Here is a 19,256-nt window from a genome sequence, read left to right on the forward strand (position 1 = left end):
AAAGTAATCAAAGCACTGTTATCCGATATTTATATTCTTGGTTTAGCCATAAATGTTAAAGTAACAATCAACTTAAAAAATTAAACAGCTTTTATTTGTCTTGTTTGGAATTGATGCGTTTGCCTACATTACTGCGATTAACTTTTGTTGGTTTTTGGCCCATATCATGGTTATGTTCACCGGAAACTTTTACAATTTGATCTCCTGCAGTGTAAAATGCCGCTCTACATCCAAACCTGGCATAGTGACACCCCCATCTCGTTTTTTCTCCTAGAGCACGTTGTCTCATGAATCTGTATGATCCTACTCGGATCATAGGATTTCCTCTTTTAGACGTAGTAAACGAAGGACCTAAAACAAATGTTGTTAATTAATTTCTAGGATTGTCCCAGTCACTATATTCATTCTTTCAATTAAAACTGAATCAACCTTAAAATACAATACCACTTTTATAACGTGTTTGTGTAATAATTATTTATTTCAACGTTTCATATGATCTTCAATAGATGGCGTTAGTAGTAAGAGGTAAAAGGTTTTCACAAAATTTAAAAATGATAAACAGATTAGGTTATTGAACTTTTATATAACGGTTTTAATCATATTAAATGAATAAAAAGAAGAAAATATTCATTATTTACTAAAATTAAAGTATTGACATTGAAGTCTTAGATCTTTTTTCAAATTCAGGATATAATTTTGTACATATTTTAAATTAAACGCAATTTCATAGTCCAAAGTCCACTCCTTTATTTTATTAAAATCAACAAAAACAATGATAAAAATACTCACTTTTCACACAAGTGTTATAAAGCAAAATGAATAATTAAGTTTGGAACATATTTTAGGATGTTACGAGTAGAGCGACCTATCCCAAATTTTCTACACTTTTGAAAATTAAAAAAAAATTGAGACTTTAAGTACATTTAATCGCATGGGTAGATTTAATAAAGTTATTATAATCATTAAACATAATATGATCAAATTAACAGCTTTACATGATTAAACGAGCGTCGGTTGTTTAGTGGTTTAAGCATTTGACTAAACAATGCGATTTTCGTATTTCATGTGTACATAATTTAACCTTTTTACTGAAGGAAAACATCGTGATGCAACCTGCACTCAGCGAAGAAATTCAAAGGAAGTCAACTGAACCAGTGTGGTTGACGTCGTAGTCACTCAAGTATAGTGAGTTCGCGATGACGATTTGGTTTAGCATTAATTTTTACATATGTCCCGTTGGGGTACAGTATAAGGGTTGGTTTTCCGTGGTTATGTTGGTTGTAGTATCCGACAATGGCAGAGCCGCTACATTTGACTGATGCACGGCAACCATGGTATGTCCGCGACGAACAGTACCATCTCTGAAACTGATATTGACTACCTTTAACGTATTGAGATATCCTGTATGTGTACCCATTGAATTTTAGAAGCTTTGTCCCATTCTTCATTTGGATGTATGATGCTAAAACAAAATAGATGTATGGTTAGTTAAAATAAACGATTTTTTTATAACTTTAGGCGATCCTTTGCCTAAGGAGGGATCCTTAACCACAAAAGCGTCCATATAATGTTAAAATGGCGAACTGAAATTTGTCTTTGGACATCTATAAGAAGGTTTGAGATGCGTTACCTTTTAAGGTAAGAGGAGATATTCAGAGAACGGATGTTTTTCTTTTAATCTACACCATTCCACTGCCAAATCCTTCCCCTTCCCAACTTGTATTATAAAGTGATCGGAAGAAATAAGTAGAATTATCATCCAGCATACAAAACAGCTTTAATTGGCATACACTGTGGAAAACTTCGAAACTATCAAACCTATATCCTAACTATCCATTTAGTTCAAATTAAAAGATTTATGACTTTTTTGTCATTATTGACTTTGGTAACAAAATCCCCATTTTCAAAAATCTTCGATAACATAATCGAAGCAATTGTAGTAGAAAATTCTCTACCTTCCGTGTTCATATATCTTCGCTAATCACCGAATATTTGGACTTTGACTGATCAAAGGTACATCCGTAAAACATACGAGATAGCATATGTCGTTTGATAATTCAATAAAAAAATTGAATATACTTATAACAAGGAAAATGCATGAAAATAGTTTTGCATATTATACAAAAAATATTTTTTTCGTGAATACAGATGTCTAAGTGCGCACACTTTTTGAAAAGACCTAAAATTAAATACGTGACAGTTTTGTACTGAATCAAGGACTAAAAATACTTTACTCAAATAAAGCAACTTACGTTTGATAGATAGTCAAAAATGTAGATTAACAAATCGTAGATAGATCGAATTATTTACCAGTTTATCTTATGTTCGTTCTCTTATTGTAATAAAATAACGATGGCACACAATTCAAACACATTATGGAAGACAATTTTAGCTCTCGACGCAGCGTGGAACACATCCCTGTGCGCATTTACCTTCCGTCCGGGTGGGATTACAGGATCATTCCCAACCGCTACCCCGCACTGTTCCCACGTGAGAATAAAGTTACATCCGTCCCACCTTTTACTTCCACTATCACCAACAAGATGACAGATGGACCCGTTATGATATAAAATATGTTCCAACCGTCCCCTCGTCGCAAAAGGTGGGACGGATGAAACTTTTTGTTCTCATCTTGGGACAGAGCGGGATTATACTGAAATAATAAACTGTCATAACTAAATTTTGAATTTTGTAATACTAGTTTAATGTAAGCATTTTGCACTGTTAACGGGAACCACATAAATATTAGGAAAATCCTTTGCTGTTGACCTTTGTACTTTACATAACCACATATATGTTTTTTCCTGATATTTACGGAACACGTGCATTTTTCAGCGTATATTTGGGATGTGTGACGTCACATTGCTCTTTGAACTGCGGCAGCGTTCTCTTATCGAGACACGCGACCTTCAAACGTGGCTAAATGGGACAAAAGTAATGTGACAATCAGTTTTAAATAAGTCCATTTTTATGTGGCCATATTTCAGAGTTGGCCATTCTATGATAAGGCCAACAATTCACCAAATAGTTACGTCTTGTGCATAGTTTATTTTTATTTACCACTAAAGCTAAATACTACAAACCTTACCATAAAAACTTAGTGTTTCAAATACATTTTTTAAATCCCACTTATACAGCGGCCGGCGTGGATTTTAGTAAAACCTGATTGAAAAAGATTATGTGTAATTGCGAAATGTGATATAGACAAATATAAAGGAAGCATTTATACCGAAAACAGTGTAGTTATACATATTATGGTGAAACAGATAACAACGTTGCATTTATATTAATCAACTAAGTAGTGTAACTATATTTTGCGGTATTAAAGTTTTTACAAATAGATAATGCACAAGATATCATATCGTCCTGCTTTATTAGGACTAATTTATGGTCACCCGCAAGAGGCGTGTACTTTACATAGTCGTGTTATCAGTACCGGTAAATGTACGAGTACACGAATTTTAGCAAATATATTTCTGTATCGTAAATCGCAAATACAAAACAAATTACACAACATTTTAATCCGTAAACGGATACGAATTGTAAGAAATATCTACGTAATTTATCTTCATTACTTAGCACATTTTTCAAAAAGATGTTGTAATTTATTACGTACATATGATAAATTAATAATTAAAGATACTACAATAAGAATAGCTTCCGCCCGCAACTCCCTCCGCGTGGAATTAAAAAAAGATGAGTATCCTCAACATCTATACCAAATTTCATGGAAATCCGTGCATTTATGCTACAAACTCTAACAAACATCCATCTAAACTTTCACAATTAAAACATTAGTATGATTACGTAAGTGATATGGTTAAAGACAAATCTGCCAACTATGTTTTGACTACAGACTATACTATACAGCTGAAATTATTTCTTCTGTCGTATGGAATATAACGTTGGGTTTATTTAACATCATCTCGACGTAATTTTTATCGCTTAATCACAAACCAAAGTCCAACTGTGCCCAATACGTGAACGCGAACCAAGGACGCTCGCAAACCAATTATAATATTTACGTTATGAATGACTGCGTTATAACCATGTGTTTCTTCTGACGAAAAGTCTATGTAAATATACAGTTATCTCAGTTTTTTAAATATGATTATTGTATGTTTTAAACTGTCTAGAAAATGTTGACAAAAATATGCCTTTATACCACGAGAAGGCAAACTAGAATGGAGTTTCGCACATCTTCCTTTTGTTTAAAACTTCCTTAACGACTATTGGTGTAACTAATGCCATATTTAATTTGTATCCATTTAGCAGTTTATGATAGAAACTCTAACAAACATCCATCCATCGATCTAAACTTTCACATTTATATTAGTAAGTAAGATAAATCTTAAATCTACAGTCCCTAAGTAAACATAAGTAACTGTGTAATCAAATTTTACTCGACAACGCATTAAAAATTCAAATTGTGTCTCGAGTTCTATTTTTCAGACATATAATGTCTGCGAAATCTCAATACTTATCTATTCTCAGAAAAAAATGATAGAACCGAATGGGATTAAGATTATATATATAATTTTCATACTATCTTAAACATAAATCAAAATCCTCACTTGAGTATTCAAAAGGAATCATTTTTATCACATTTGTATTAAAATATTGATATAAAACGTCAGTTTGTATGTAATAATCTCTAAATAAATGAGTCATAGGAAGATAAAGTAATTAAGAAAGTCCGTATTAAATGCAATAAAAATACGTGAAGTGGAAGTAATTCTTCGTTGCGTCGGATGAGCACATAAAGACGGAAGCCAAAAGTCGTCCCCTTCCCTATCCAATTAAAATGGAATTAGAAGGGGAAATTGACTAGAGAAGTGAGCTTACAGGAAGGATAATTAGATAGAGAAATAGATCTTTTTTGTGGGAGAGTTATGTCAATTAAGGGAAAAGTCTACAACCAAAAGTATAGTTTTTATTGAAACCAAGATTTTTTTTTAATTATTTTCCCTTAATATGTGACTCAAAACCTATACTGAAATTTTTTTTTATACATAAGGTGGCAATTAATTTCATAATTAAATAAAAAATCATGTAGTTAAGGGTTAACTTCTTGGAGACAGCAGTCATTTGTTTATTCCAGTTTTTATTTTACAATTGAATTTGAATTTATTGCGTTTTAAATTTTAAATTATTTCGACCGTTAGGATTATTAAGTTGGTTATATTATATTTTATTGATATTGATTTAAAAAACTCAGTATGTTAATTGGTGAAACGCACCTTTACTTTATCTATAAAATATAGTCGGCAACATTTTTTTCATATCAATTGTTATTTCATCGTGTATTCACAAGAATACAAACATAACAAAAAATTCATGTAACACCATGACGTCATTTAACCTAATCTCGACAACGTCACTAGATTAAAATATTTTCCATTGTTCAATGTCATTTCTTATTATCAGAAATATTGGACTCGATTTCAAACACAATGCGGAATTCCGAGTGTCTTTATCCATCCACTTATGATAAAGATGTGCAAAAAACCCTTTTTGAAACAAATTATAAAGTGTTTTGTTGTTTTTTTTGTTATATATAAAATTTAAACTGAGTAAAATGTTTTACGGTTTTGCTGATATTTGCCCTCGAGAGTGATCTATCTTGCTTCGAATTGATAAAGCACCATTCCTCTCCCTTACTTTTGATTTTCCACACGCCGAATGGGAACCGAAGCGAACTCAATTTGGCTATGAACCTGGAAATTATTATCTATACTAATATTTTAAACAGGAAAGATTTGTATTTTTGTATGTAATGTAATAAATCAAAAACTACTGCGCCGATTTTAAAAAGTATTTCACTTTTAAAACTATAATTTATCTGAAAATGACATAGGCTTCTTTTATTATTATTTTTTTAATTTACAGGGACGAAGTCGAGAGCAACATCTAATTATTGATAAAATTGGTAACAAAACATGTCTGAATAGCTTTGTTAAAGGGAGCCCTAGTCAGTTTGAATTTAATAAGCCCTTTACCAAATGTCTCAGTATCAATTGCGATCGATTTAAATACTCGCCTGAGACGTCATAGGGCTATTAAAACAAAAGAAAACATTAGTCATGCTAACATTGTTTTATTTTAATGATTTTTTTTTAAAGTTGCGAAATATTTTTTGTCATATCTGATATGAAAAAAAAAGTCATTATTATATGTTAGATTTCCAATTTTTGCGATCTTTAGGCGATTCATAACTTAAGGATGATTGTTGTCAAACTATCATCTATATCATACTAATATTATAAATGCGAAAGTTTTAATTATTTAAAATTTTATGTGTGCGATCGTCACCGGAAAAAAGTATGACGTGAGAAGAGCCGTAAAATAATTAGTGCGAAAATTTAGATGAATGGATGGATTTTTGTATTGCAACAAACTTATTGTAGCCTAAAAAGCTGAATGGATTTCGATGAAATTTGGCTTAGACGTAGAGAATAGTCTAATAGAGCACACAGGCTACTCACTTTTGTTTCTTTTAATTCCACGCGGATGGAGTCGTGGGCTATAGCTAGTAATTTTTATAAATAAGTGATAGTCGATTGTTAAAAATACGATTATTATTAGTAATAAAAAATTGTCGGTAATTTATTTCCGTAAAATTGAATTCCATTTAACTTGACTATGTTCTAAAGTCCGCTACACAGCATCAGGTAAAAAGTCGAATAGTCCAGACTAAACTTTAACTGTACAGTTTGACTGTTCAATTTATGTCTACTCTCCATCAGTTTATACAAGTACAGTATTGTTTTTCTGTGGTTTTTATTGTGCAGTTTGATTGTACAGTTAAATGAACTATGTATAAGCTTTAAAACTACTAGTGCATTAATGTAATTATTTTACAATTTATCGTTTGATCACGGAAATGCTTTTCTTATCTTAACAAAACGTGGATAGTAAACCAACAGATAAGATGTTAGATATAAATTTGCCAAACATTTTTTTTTAATCTACACCATTGAAATAATTCTCTATGGTGATTTTATAGAATTCCTACTATTAATTCGTACTTTCGGTACAAATTTGACCAAAAAACCTCTAACAGTTTAAAATAACTGATTAAACCATTATTTATGTTGCAAATATGTCTAAGTTAAACCACAAGAGCGTTACTGCGTTCGTTATTTAAACGCCATAATACTCGATAATCGTAACATTGTGGAAAGAACGATTTAGAACAGCCTTTTACAGGCGATGCCAGCTGACGTCTAGGCGGGAGCTACCATTAGTTTACGTATTGTAGGTTCTTAGACGACGACACTTGGTAGAGAAATTAAGGAGTAAAAGGTTAGCATGTAGGAGGGGTGAATCGAATGTAACAAGAAGTTAGGAAGTGTGGAGGATACCAGTAGACTTAGAGAGATGGATGGATTGCATGAAAAGTGACATGATCAAGAAGGGAGTGATGACTGAAATGACGGGTGATAGTTATTTGGAGGACGAAAATTAAGGTCACCGACCCTACAGGAGTAGGATAATGTACGAGAAAATAATTCGGGGGAAGCCATACCCAAATTTGTAGTTTGTACTAAGTGTGCAATGACCTTTAGCTCGAACTTTCATCCACGAGCTATTTAGCTATCAGATGAAATATAAATTATCAAATTAATAACATTTATCGCTTTATTTAATACATAGTGTTTATTTTTAAAATAATTACTATGTACGCGAAATAATTATTTTATCGTTTAATAACATTGTTATCAGAATTTACGGTAATAATAATAGTTAAATGGCGGACATGTCTGCATTTTTAAGATTACGAATGTGAGGAATATATAAATACAAATAAAAACTTAGAATGAGCAGTTTGTAAGATAGAAACTAGACTATTATTTCTGTAATTTAAAAACTAAATCCCACGATATTGGCCAAACAATAACATGTGTAAGCTCTGAACCAGTTCATAGGTTCAGTTCAGCTCAGGTGACATAGACTTCTACAGTTGGGCTGTGGTTCAGAAACTACATTGCATACTATATCGCTGATCATTACTCAATGCAGGTACAAATTGAGGTGAAATATGAGTGGGCTGATCTGCTTTAGACATGAGAACCGTAAACTGATCTGCAGGTCATCAATTTTAGTTGAGTTACACATATATAAAACATTTGTTAATATGTCTATATATGTTTCCTTCACCATTAGTTAACCAATCTATCAAATCACTAGTTTTTATATGAATGTTGCAATCATGGATACTGTGAACACTGAAGTTTGTACTAACTTTTAGTACATTTGGAAGGTACATCCCAAAGCTTTAGGTTTATTTAGTGAAAAAACCTTTTAATATGTCATCTATATATTTGGTATAACTTCTTTAAAAGCAAAAAGTAAATTAAATACATTAGTTATCAAAGATACATGAACAAAAATATAAATTTTAGATATTTTGTCTAAATGAACATTATATTGAAATTTATAAACAAATTTTTAATATTTATAAATGTAAAAATTAATCACATAACAAGCACTTAGAAACAAATTTATTAAAAGAGTTATATAGTTAACAATACTCTTAATTCAAATAAAAAGGAATACATGTTTCAAAAAACATCAAGGCAGTTTATCAAAGGTTAATATAATTTCAAATATTTAATTGCAATAATAATGCTTAAATACTAGAACATCTCAAATACTTTTTTTTATAACATAAAGTGGCAAACGAGCAAGCAGTCACCGGAATCCACCGAAATGGAAAGCGACCACTGCTCATAAACATCCACAATTAAATGATGAAGATGCACATGAAGAGGATATTTCCCCTTCCTATGCCTCTCCTCCAGTGTCTCCACTTTTCCTTCCCATTTCCTCTTAAGAAAAGGGCGAAAAGGGTAAAGGACTAAAATTAGGCCTAACTTGTATATAAAAGGACAGTGAAACACAGTTTCAAATACTTATGATTTAATAGTTACATATTTGGTTTAGGAAGATGCTCCACGGTCAGGTAGAGGAGGCAGACTGTACGATTTGCCATCAGGTGTCATCCAGCAAGTAGGCGGATCATGATTGTGTCGCCCAATGCTCTCAGTAACTTTTCCCGAATTATCTATCCGAAGTTTCGCAGGACAGCAACGACTAAAGAAGTACCAGCAATACCATAATTGACTTCCATAAGCTCGTTTATACATGAAACGGAATGTATGATTTTGGTATATAAACAGCTTTGAATTCCCGCGTGTGTTGATAAACATACCTGAAAGGAGTAAAGGATAAGTATTTTATGTTTTAAATGTATTATTACACTTATAAAAATATATTTAAGCTTAATGGAATAAACAATAAAACAACACTTGTAAAAACTTTTTATTTCTAAGACACGGGTATTTTTATAACTGTACATCACTTTTTAAAAAACACAACTTGCACAGAATTAAACAACGATATTAATATTATATAAAAATGCCATTTATACTAATACATAATTAGTTACAAATAATTCTTGTTTGAACTTTTTTTCTAATAATTCCAAAACTTTAACAAAAAAAGTAAAGTTTCAAGTCATGTGCAAACAGATTTAAATCTTTGTTTTATAAGACACTGGTTACAGTTGCGTATGCGCAATCCAAGATACATTTTCAAGTCACAACACTTATACTTTAAATTGTTCTAGTTTATTTTTATAATCCCGTTTAATAAAAAAATATAGTAGAATAGAACTATGAAACAGTCTATTCTTCACAAAATCCTTATTCGCCACTACAGCGCGGTAAATACATTTGACAATTACACCTGCGTTTGACACTGATAAAACGATTTGATCCAAATTTTGAAGTTCTATGAGATGACAATATTCATGTTGCCACAATTTGGCGCTGTAAAAAATTGGACTTTGTACGGATGTAATATATTATAGATTGTTTATTTGTTCATTTGACTACTTTTTTTAGAACAATTCATTATTCAGAACATGTATATGTTCCGTTCGTTTAGCAAGATTAGATAGCTATTTAACAAAATACATAACTATTAATCAAGACAATAGCATTTTTGTAGATGAATGAAGTTACTATCACTTAAAAATTTCTATTATAAAACATTACTTTCTTCAGTTTGGAAGACGGTCAAGTCGTCATCATTGACTCATTCATAAATAAAAGAATAAACTTTTATGAATTAATATAATTTACTTTCGTGAAAACTACTTTTAAGGTAATATTTTTTTAGTACGACTTATTTTGTGATATGGCAACTTTTTTCTACGTCATAAATAGTAAGCAAAACAAAATGTAGCGTGCGTTGGTTGTTTTGTAGATGCCGTGTTTCTATTGAGAAATTGTTTACGGTGTTTACATTTAACAAAACAATATCTAAACGATTACTTGAACATCGCAAACTTCGTCGTATTAACATATAACAGTATAATAATAGAAACGTTATACATAATAAAATAAGTTGTGTGTTTAAAAGTATTTATCAGTGCATTTGTGTTTTAGAAAGTTGTTTGTGAAATGAGTTATCACTCTTTTAAGCTGTATTAAAACAAAGTGCGTGTTAAAATTAATATGAATACAGCAAGAAAATTTAAGTTTCCGTTAACATTCATACAATGTTAAATGTTAAAATTACATCAATACAATGTTAAAAAAATTACGAATCAGTCTAGTTACATTTGAATTTAGATTAACACATAATAATAAAATATCTTTTAAATGACAAGTAGTGTTTTATTTCTTTTCACAAAATGTCCATAAACAATACAAAACTATGCAAATGGTATACTAATTAAAAATATATTTTCAGAAGCTAATTTTATTCCAACAAGAAAAGGCAGCATGCTTTTAGTACATGATGGATACGCATTTCGTTTGAAGAACAAACTGGCTTATGGCAAGAAACAGTGGTATTGTACATCGAGAACAAAAACCGGCTGCCATGTTGATGTTACCACAGTTCTTCACCGTCTTCAAAATATTGTTAATAGAGTAAGAAACACCCATAACCATCCACCTCCAGGTTTCTATAGGAGAACTGATGGCTCTTTCAAAATTGTTTAACTTATTCCATGCCATTATGAATTTTTAAGACATCTTATGATGTATTTTACTGGCTTCGCAATTGGCAACACTAAATGTGTTGTCATTTTAATTTTGTAGCACTTGGTTTAAATAATTTTAAGACTGAAATGTTTTTCTACCTCATAATGTACCTCTGATTTTAGATTTATTCTTATAAGCTTATAAAAATAGACTGATTTTACCTATAGACTGATTGTTTTTAGTATTTCAATTCTTTTGTTACATGATTTAATAATTAAGTTATTTATTTATTTTACTCAATTGTAAGTTTCTTTTAGTTTAAATTTTTTAACAAATGGGAATTAAAAATGGGTAACAATTAATAGGGATTGTGGATTTTATACTACTTATATACACTGTTTACTTAGTAAAATATCTATTTTGGCATCATTTTAATTTTAACTGTAGTGTAAAAGTGTCAGTTTTCAATACATTCTTTTAAAAACATTGTAAGCAAATGGATCCTAATTCTAAGTGTACTGACTACTACTCTGACTAAAAATGTAAATTAAGATATTGTTTTTATTAAAAGTTTAATGTAACTAGTTAATAAATTACTTTTAGAAATAAGACTGAAGATACCTTTACATCTACCTCTGATTTTAAACTATATTTTTGTGTAATAAATTTAAATGAACTTATGAATGTTTTTTAAATCTTTACTATAGTAACATATCCCAGATACCTTTTTGCATCCATTTTCCTAAAAAAAACTAGCCGTTCCTGTACTAAGTTACAAAAATAACAAAGTTTTATGTCAACATGTAAATTCCAAACCATCTCATGGCATAATAAATATTCTATACAGGATGCCATCACCACCTATGTGGTAAATCAGTGGTTGATGATTGTGATGTCCATTCACTTGTTTCACTTTATATGGTGCTGCCCTTGTGCTTAAATACACCATACAATTCTTAGACCCGAACAAGGAGCACACCTATCTTTGGCCGTTTTTGGAAGCAAAAGTCAATGTATAAATATATCTACTATACAGCAACAATGGCTTACCACTTCTCGATGTAAATACTGTGGATAAAATACAAGTTAATAGACAATATTTGGGAAGTATTTTTGGAACAAGGTTAACGCATCTGACTGAAGTCCTCTAAAGATAGTTAGGACTGATGTTTTAAATGAATAGCGATAAAAAAAATCATTTAACCTTGGAATATTTGTAATAGGGTCTAATTAAAACAACACGATTGATGACAAATCATTGTAATTTATATTTTTAACAAGTTTGGAGTAGCAGTGAAATTTCTGTTCTATCTATCAAAGTATTGTATTTATGCGTCATAAAAATATACCCATGCTGTATACTGAGCTTACTAACGTTTAAAAATGTCCTTTTCTGGCTTCATGTAAGTGTGTAAATAATTTTGGCTTTGAATGTTACAAATAGCGGAATATAGTAAACTGGTAATCATTCCCCATTTTAGGAATAAAAAAGTAAAGGGTCTAATCGACCTTGTGCCGCACTCAGGAATGTTTTGTTTATATTTTAGGAATAAGAAACAAAAATGTCGATGTTAAATTCAATTTAATGTAAAATATAACTAGAAATAACTAAATTTATAAATAATTTTCATTGAAGCACTTCAAACAGAATTTTTTTTACATTGCAAACATTCAGTTACATTTTTTTTACTTTTCTGTCTGCTTGTCGACTTGTTAAACAGGTTCGGAGTTTATTATAGCATCCGACACAGTTTTTCTTCTTTAAACCTTTTACTGAAACATGTTTATTTGCTTTTGGCGCGACTTCCAAAAAGAAATTCTGGAATTTGCATGTGTGGTAATACTTTTGTTGTATAAAACAGCAAAAATACCACAGAAAACGTAATCAAGTTAATAAAAAAGTAATATATGGTTTTTTATTGATTTTTAAAGAGATTTGGAACCTGTTACAGTCCCACCCAAAGCGTATAGGACCGACATTTCTCAACACGACGTAGGAACTTATGACTTGAGGATAAAGTTTTTGTCATAATTATACATAGAAATACAAATGTAGTTCACCGGATATTGGTTAAAATAAATCGATAATAAAAGTACGTTTTAACATTCATATTAATTAATAAAACAATAGTATAAATATCTCTAGATTTCAAATAATCAAAATCAGAAGCCTCATGAATGCACAACGATTAAAATAATGAACCACAACCAAATACCAAAAAATAGCTTCATCAGTTATGAGAATAAATAATCTTATTTATATTATACAAACAACAACAATTATGATAAAATAAGGATTAACTATAACGATGAACGAGATGCCAAGAGCGTAACATTCAAGTAAGAGCGAGAAGGCAATATAAACGCCCTCTAGCGGGAATTAAGACAATAATATAGTGGGAAGTTTTTAGGTTCATGCTGATGCTGACCACTGATGGCTAGTATAACGTTATCGTCGCTAGTAACGAGGTAAGCCCTGCAGGTCTTCACTCTAGAACAGTACCAGCGCCAGCCTAGCTTTGTCGGATGCGGGTGTTTTGAGTACGTATGATTTTTATATAATAACAGTATACGCCCTCGCTTCGATAACACCTCACGAGCTGTTGACAATGTTGGTTATTTACAAATACGAGAAAATAATTACTCCTAATAAAAAAATTGATTTAGTTGTACCCTTTGGCGAAAGTTAATTTACAAGGTAATTCGTAATAACAAATTATAAAGTTGTTTTTTTTTGTTGAAAACGGTCATTTGGATGAATCAAAGTTAATACTAGTCATTAAAATTCTTTATTTTGTTTAAAAACATGCTTAATTTTATTAAAATATTTTAGGGTTTTTCACATTTCATAAAAAAAAAATATAAACTGTTAACATATACAGTTGGAATCGCTGTCGAAGATTTTCACGCTTTTCAAGAATTAATGTAAGGAAAAATTTTATTCCAACATAATAATGATATAGCATTTAAAACTGGTTATTATCTATTTTTAATTGAGACGTCCTTTTTCTCTGCAACGCCAAGAGCACGTTGTCCGGATCGAGATAGTACTTAGGCGGGGCATGGCAATGGTCCTCATTAGTCAGAGTAATCGTGTTGCTGCGGTCAGTAAAGATGTGTGCACGGCAGTTTTTAAACGTCGAACAAACCCAGCGACTCTTCCTGCTTTTATTGTATTGCTTCCGATACGTATATTTGCGGAATAGTAAGATATCCTTTCCTTTCCTCGACGATATTACTATGGCTGAATCTGTAATACATGGTGAGCATAATTCTCTTTGAAAGGTAATGTTTCGGCATCAAAAACTATAAAATGATGATGTTTGTGGCATCAGCTGAACGGATTTCGATGAAATTTGGTTTTGATGTAGACGATAGTCTGGAAGACCACATAGGCTACTCGCTTTTGTTTTTTTTTATTCCACGAAGAGACGCGGGACATAGTTATAATACTTAATGACAGTGACAGACTTACCATCATCGTCCAGATCGATTTGATCCCAGTCAACAGATTCTACATGGTCGTGATTCAAGTTTGACATAATTATATCGTTTTCATTATCCAAAAACAAGAAGGCGTTACATTTATCAGTGATTGCGCAGGTCCATTGTGAACCGACGTCAGTCTTTTCACTTCTGATATACTGGTAACCTCTGTGGTGTAAAATGGTTTTGCCATTTTTTGATTCAAGGACCAAGGCCATATAATCTTTATCAGCCGCATATTTAACATCATCCTCATGACCTTCTAATACTTCGATATATTCATTTTTTAAAAGTAACTTATCGTCAAATTTTTCAGGACCTTGAACAATGAAAAATAACTTTATATACCGATTCTGGGACTGAATAAATTATGTTTCAAGTAACTATTAAGTCAATCAAACGATTTTATTATAGTCATATTATATTTTATTAACACGCCTTAAATAATTTGTAGATACCAATTCAAATGACGGAATATCGTTTGGAACATTAACTTTAAATTTAAGTAAAGATATGAAATCATTTAGATCTTAACATTTATATTACTAAATAATGACAACTAAGTACAAGGATAATCCACAGAGCAAAAATTATCACAAACCTCAGATACAATAAAAAAACACGGTCAAAAAACATATCTGTACTTTTATGACACTCCTGACTAGTAACAAATAAAACCAAGTACTGATCAAAATCAATCAAAGCATTTAAGCTAAATTAAATCACATTAGACGTAACCTCAAAGACAATATCCTATTATTAGACATTTCCATATTAGATATTTCCAGGGCCTGTCCCACCAAGTATGATAACAATCGAACGTGTAAAACATGTGATGGAAATATCGGAATTTGTTCCCTTATGACAGTGACGTAATTTTAAGCTATCTGAACCTCGCATTAGCCAGTGGTGGGATAGGGCTTTAGTTATATATGAAATATTAGACTATAGCTGTTACTTGCGACTCCCCGTGAAATTAAAAAAAAAGTAAAAAGAGACATGACAAGACAATATGGGCTATGTTACTCACTGATATTACCTTTCTAGCGGTAAGTTTTTAAAATCGGCCCAGTAGTTTTTAGGTCTTTCAATACATACAAAAATTCAGAACATTCCTCATAATAAATGCTTTGTTATAAATAATCTTACCAACGAGGTAACGGTGATAAAACTACTTGGTTGTTTGGTTAGCGTTAGCTAAGCGCTTTATTAAGGCAGGTTTTGTCACGAGACAAACACTAAAACTCATATTATATTTTGGTTTCTTTACTTGTTGAAATAGCTTACAATATAATACAATATCACATACATATTACTAATGAATAAATGTGGATGGCTACAAAGGAAGAGGAAGACCGAAGAAAGTATAGATGGATTGTGTGAAAGAGGATATGCTTAAGAAAGGAGTGGATTCAGATTGACGGCTGATAGAGATGTATGGAAGAGCAGCATATAATGTGCCGACCCTCCATAGGGGATAAGGGCAAGTTGATGATGACATACATATTATTTAGTTCACTTGGAACCTTTTACATACATTCCTCTACATGATTTAATATAATTAGGTGGGGGATGGTTGTGATTACGGAAGATTGCTTTAATCCTAAGATTGTTATCGGTACGTAAGTACACTTTACAAGGATGTCGTGCGCCCCGGAAAGTACACCTCCAATTAGTTAGTCCTCGTGTCATAGCAATCGGATTACTGAAATTATACCCTCGATACCTTAGAAGGGATTTTCCATTGTTGACATCTATAATAACACCTGTAACCATAATTCAACCTTCAAAAACTTATTGCCTACTTCCACTGAGAGATTAGTAGTGCGACTCTGATTAAATCTATAAAGTCCGTTTGCCAAAAATGGAAATCGGACCTAATATTCATACTACGTATAAGTTCTCAATATATTCTACTATTATTTACTAGTACTATAGTATAAGAATTAAGTCTATAGAAAATCTAAAATTTTTTGGACTAATAAAGATTCATATAAGTCGATCGAGCTTATTCGTTTTCTTTTACTTGCACTCTTTTAACTCGATTTTAATGTTGTTTATAAAATGTCCAGTATTTTTTTTCTGAAATTCGAGAAGTATTTCGAGAATGCTTTGACAAATCTGAAATGGATTTGCATACATGCAAATAAAAAAAAACCTTTTTTCTAAACGTATATTTACAGTCTAATATAGTAGCCGTTTTCTATCATGACATATTTCTGTGGTGTATGACCATGGTTGTTATGATAGGTTATGACCTGTAAGCGGTCGTTGACCTCTATCCAGACGTTGCAGCCATATGAACCTCTACGTGTACATCTCCATCTAACTAATCCGTCCGGTCTCAATACCGGACCGGTGAAAGGGTACCCGCGATACTGTAACATTTTCTTTCCATTCGTGAGTATCATGGATTGGGCTAAAAAATACAACTTGCTGTTAATTTTTTTAGTTTAAAAATACGAAAAATGGCACCTATGAAGTTTCTTATATTTGCAAACGGAATGCATTGAATACTGATTTTACGAAATTTGTAAATTATTTTGTTAACAAAACTATTCCCAAATCTATATCGTAACAAATATTGCAAATTATGTGGATATATGTGAGAATTTCATAAAAAAAAATTACTAAGATTCATATTTTTTTTAGTTAATCGTAGTAGCAATATGATAAAAGTGAAACAGGTAAACATATAAAAATGATTACATTTATTAAAACATCAATAGAATATAAAAAGATTATATACAACAACCAAAAAGACAATGTCAATAAGTGCGATTTCCACTAGGCAGTTAGCTGCACGACTATCATTTTATACAGCAGTCGGGGCTGCGCTAGTTGAAAAATTAACACGCGGTACCATAAAAGTGATTGCGCCTGACTAGCCCTTTTGTGGAAATGGAAACAAACAATAGACAATAGACATATCGAATAAATTACCCTGGACAATTTCGTTTAAAAATACGTACGATATTAATTTGAAAACTAAAGAAAAATGTTATATACCTACATTCTCGTCTAGGCCTAAATTATTATAACTTTGGTCCGAATTTAAAAAATGTATAATTTTAAGTATAAAGTATAAGTAAGTATTCCAAAAGTATTATGTACAATGTTAAGATTAAATTACATTTAGCTTTATAAAGTAATATTCTTAAAACAATCAACGCAATTTTTTTTTACAAATCATCTGAACGTTTATTAATAGTCCAAAAATATTTACAAATTAATGTTTGCTCTAATACATATATCATATGATATTAATAATAAGAAAGCTAGTAAAAACCGTATAGATGTCAAATTATTATTTTATATTCACATCAACCATTTAGTTCTTGTCTGTCTATCCACTCCTGGCATTCCACAACGCCTTCCGTGCGTTTGCTGCGCCGAGTAGAAAAACTCGAAATCTTGTCTAACAATATTATAATTAATCGATTATAAACTCACTGTTGTACTTATAGTACTGGCTACTGAAATAGCTTAGTGAAGATTTTTTTTTATTGTAACACGAGTTACTCCAAGATTTCAACATAAAGACCGTCATCTGTTTTCTCGTAGATGGGCGGAGTATGACTGTGTTCATTAGCGATGCATACGAGTTCGTAATCATCGTTGACGTGTAGGCATACATTGCAGTTCCACCTGATCCGTCCTGAGCAGTACCATCGCTCACCACCACTCATGGGCGAAGGGTTGGTAAAGGAGTACCCGTTCAGCATGAGCAAGGTAGCACCATCTATCGCGGTTACCACTGTCACTGTAATTAAACCATTATAGCTAGTGATGGTTCTATTACGAATATTTAATTTCTACAATACTGTATATATAAAATTATCTTCACGAAGAATACAAATTACACGTCATTTTGTGAGTCAGGAAAAAAACACAATGGAGTAATTTTAAGTTTCTTTGACGCTAAAAAAAATAAGTACAGAAAGTATTGATTCTTTTGGTTTTTGCATTTTACATGTAGCGCTTTGGTGTGACAAAAAACCTATGGTATTTTTAGGAAAGGACTAGATTAGAATAAAAAAAAATCGAGTAGCTGGTTGGGTTAACTACATACATTCGTAGGTAGCCATTGAGATATTGGTACAGGTTTAAAAGAAACTAAAGCCCAAAGATTATTTCTCATCAGACGTGTGAATAGCCCATTTATACTCAGTAGACAATTAAGCTTAAAAATTGATAAAATGAAGACATTAACTATTCTAACTTAATGTTATTCTAATTAAACTTTAATACTTACTTGTAAAAATAGTCCTTTAAATGACTTAATAAACACGTTGACTATTTTTTCATTCTTTGATGACGTAAAAAGAAAAAAACCAACAATATAAATGATATGTCTACTTTATTTCAAATGTTAATAATATTTATTCTAAAAGACGACTACATTTTAAGCCCCAATAATTTTATAAAAGAATAAAGCCACTTACAAATTAAAAATATTCCATATACTAATTTGAGGTACCTATAAAATTTATTTTGTGCTAATATTTTAAAATATGTAACTATGCATATATTTGAGGTAAAATTGAACTATATTGTACTTATATAATTACGTACTTATATTTACTAATAATTTAACCTATTTCAATAATTCTATCGTAAAGTATATTTTATTCAAATAATCTATTCAAATGAATTATTATAACATCTACTATTAATTTAATAGTAAATAAAAATGTATCATTTTCATATTTCTGTAAACCACTGAATTGAACTCGATGTTTAAATTTTTTTACGTATTGCACATGTATAGCA

General features: G+C 31.0%; 1 protein-coding gene across 4 annotated transcripts in view; it reads right to left on the reverse strand.

Annotated features, from left to right (window-relative positions):
- LOC106102657 (protein tramtrack, beta isoform-like) overlaps positions 1–19,256 on the reverse strand; it is a 241,060-nt gene that overhangs the window by 4,122 nt on the left and 217,682 nt on the right. Inside the window, exons 6-7 of one of the 4 annotated variants that reach the window (XM_013282200.1) lie at positions 14,473–14,802; positions 13,908–14,247 (exon numbers count right to left, since the gene is read on the reverse strand). The exons of 2 other annotated variants lie outside the window; for them this stretch is intronic. In XM_013282200.1, coding sequence (XP_013137654.1) covers positions 13,964–14,247; positions 14,473–14,802 — 614 coding nt within the window. In that variant the 3' untranslated portion in view covers positions 13,908–13,963. Of the gene's footprint in view, positions 1–13,907; positions 14,248–14,472; positions 14,803–19,256 lie in introns of those variants that run through there. One more of the 4 variants, XM_013282201.1, reaches the window with a different exon arrangement.

This window comes from Papilio polytes, unplaced genomic scaffold, assembly GCF_000836215.1.
Source record: "Papilio polytes unplaced genomic scaffold, Ppol_1.0 DF823912.1, whole genome shotgun sequence".
NCBI classification, from domain to species: Eukaryota; Metazoa; Arthropoda; class Insecta; order Lepidoptera; family Papilionidae; genus Papilio; species Papilio polytes.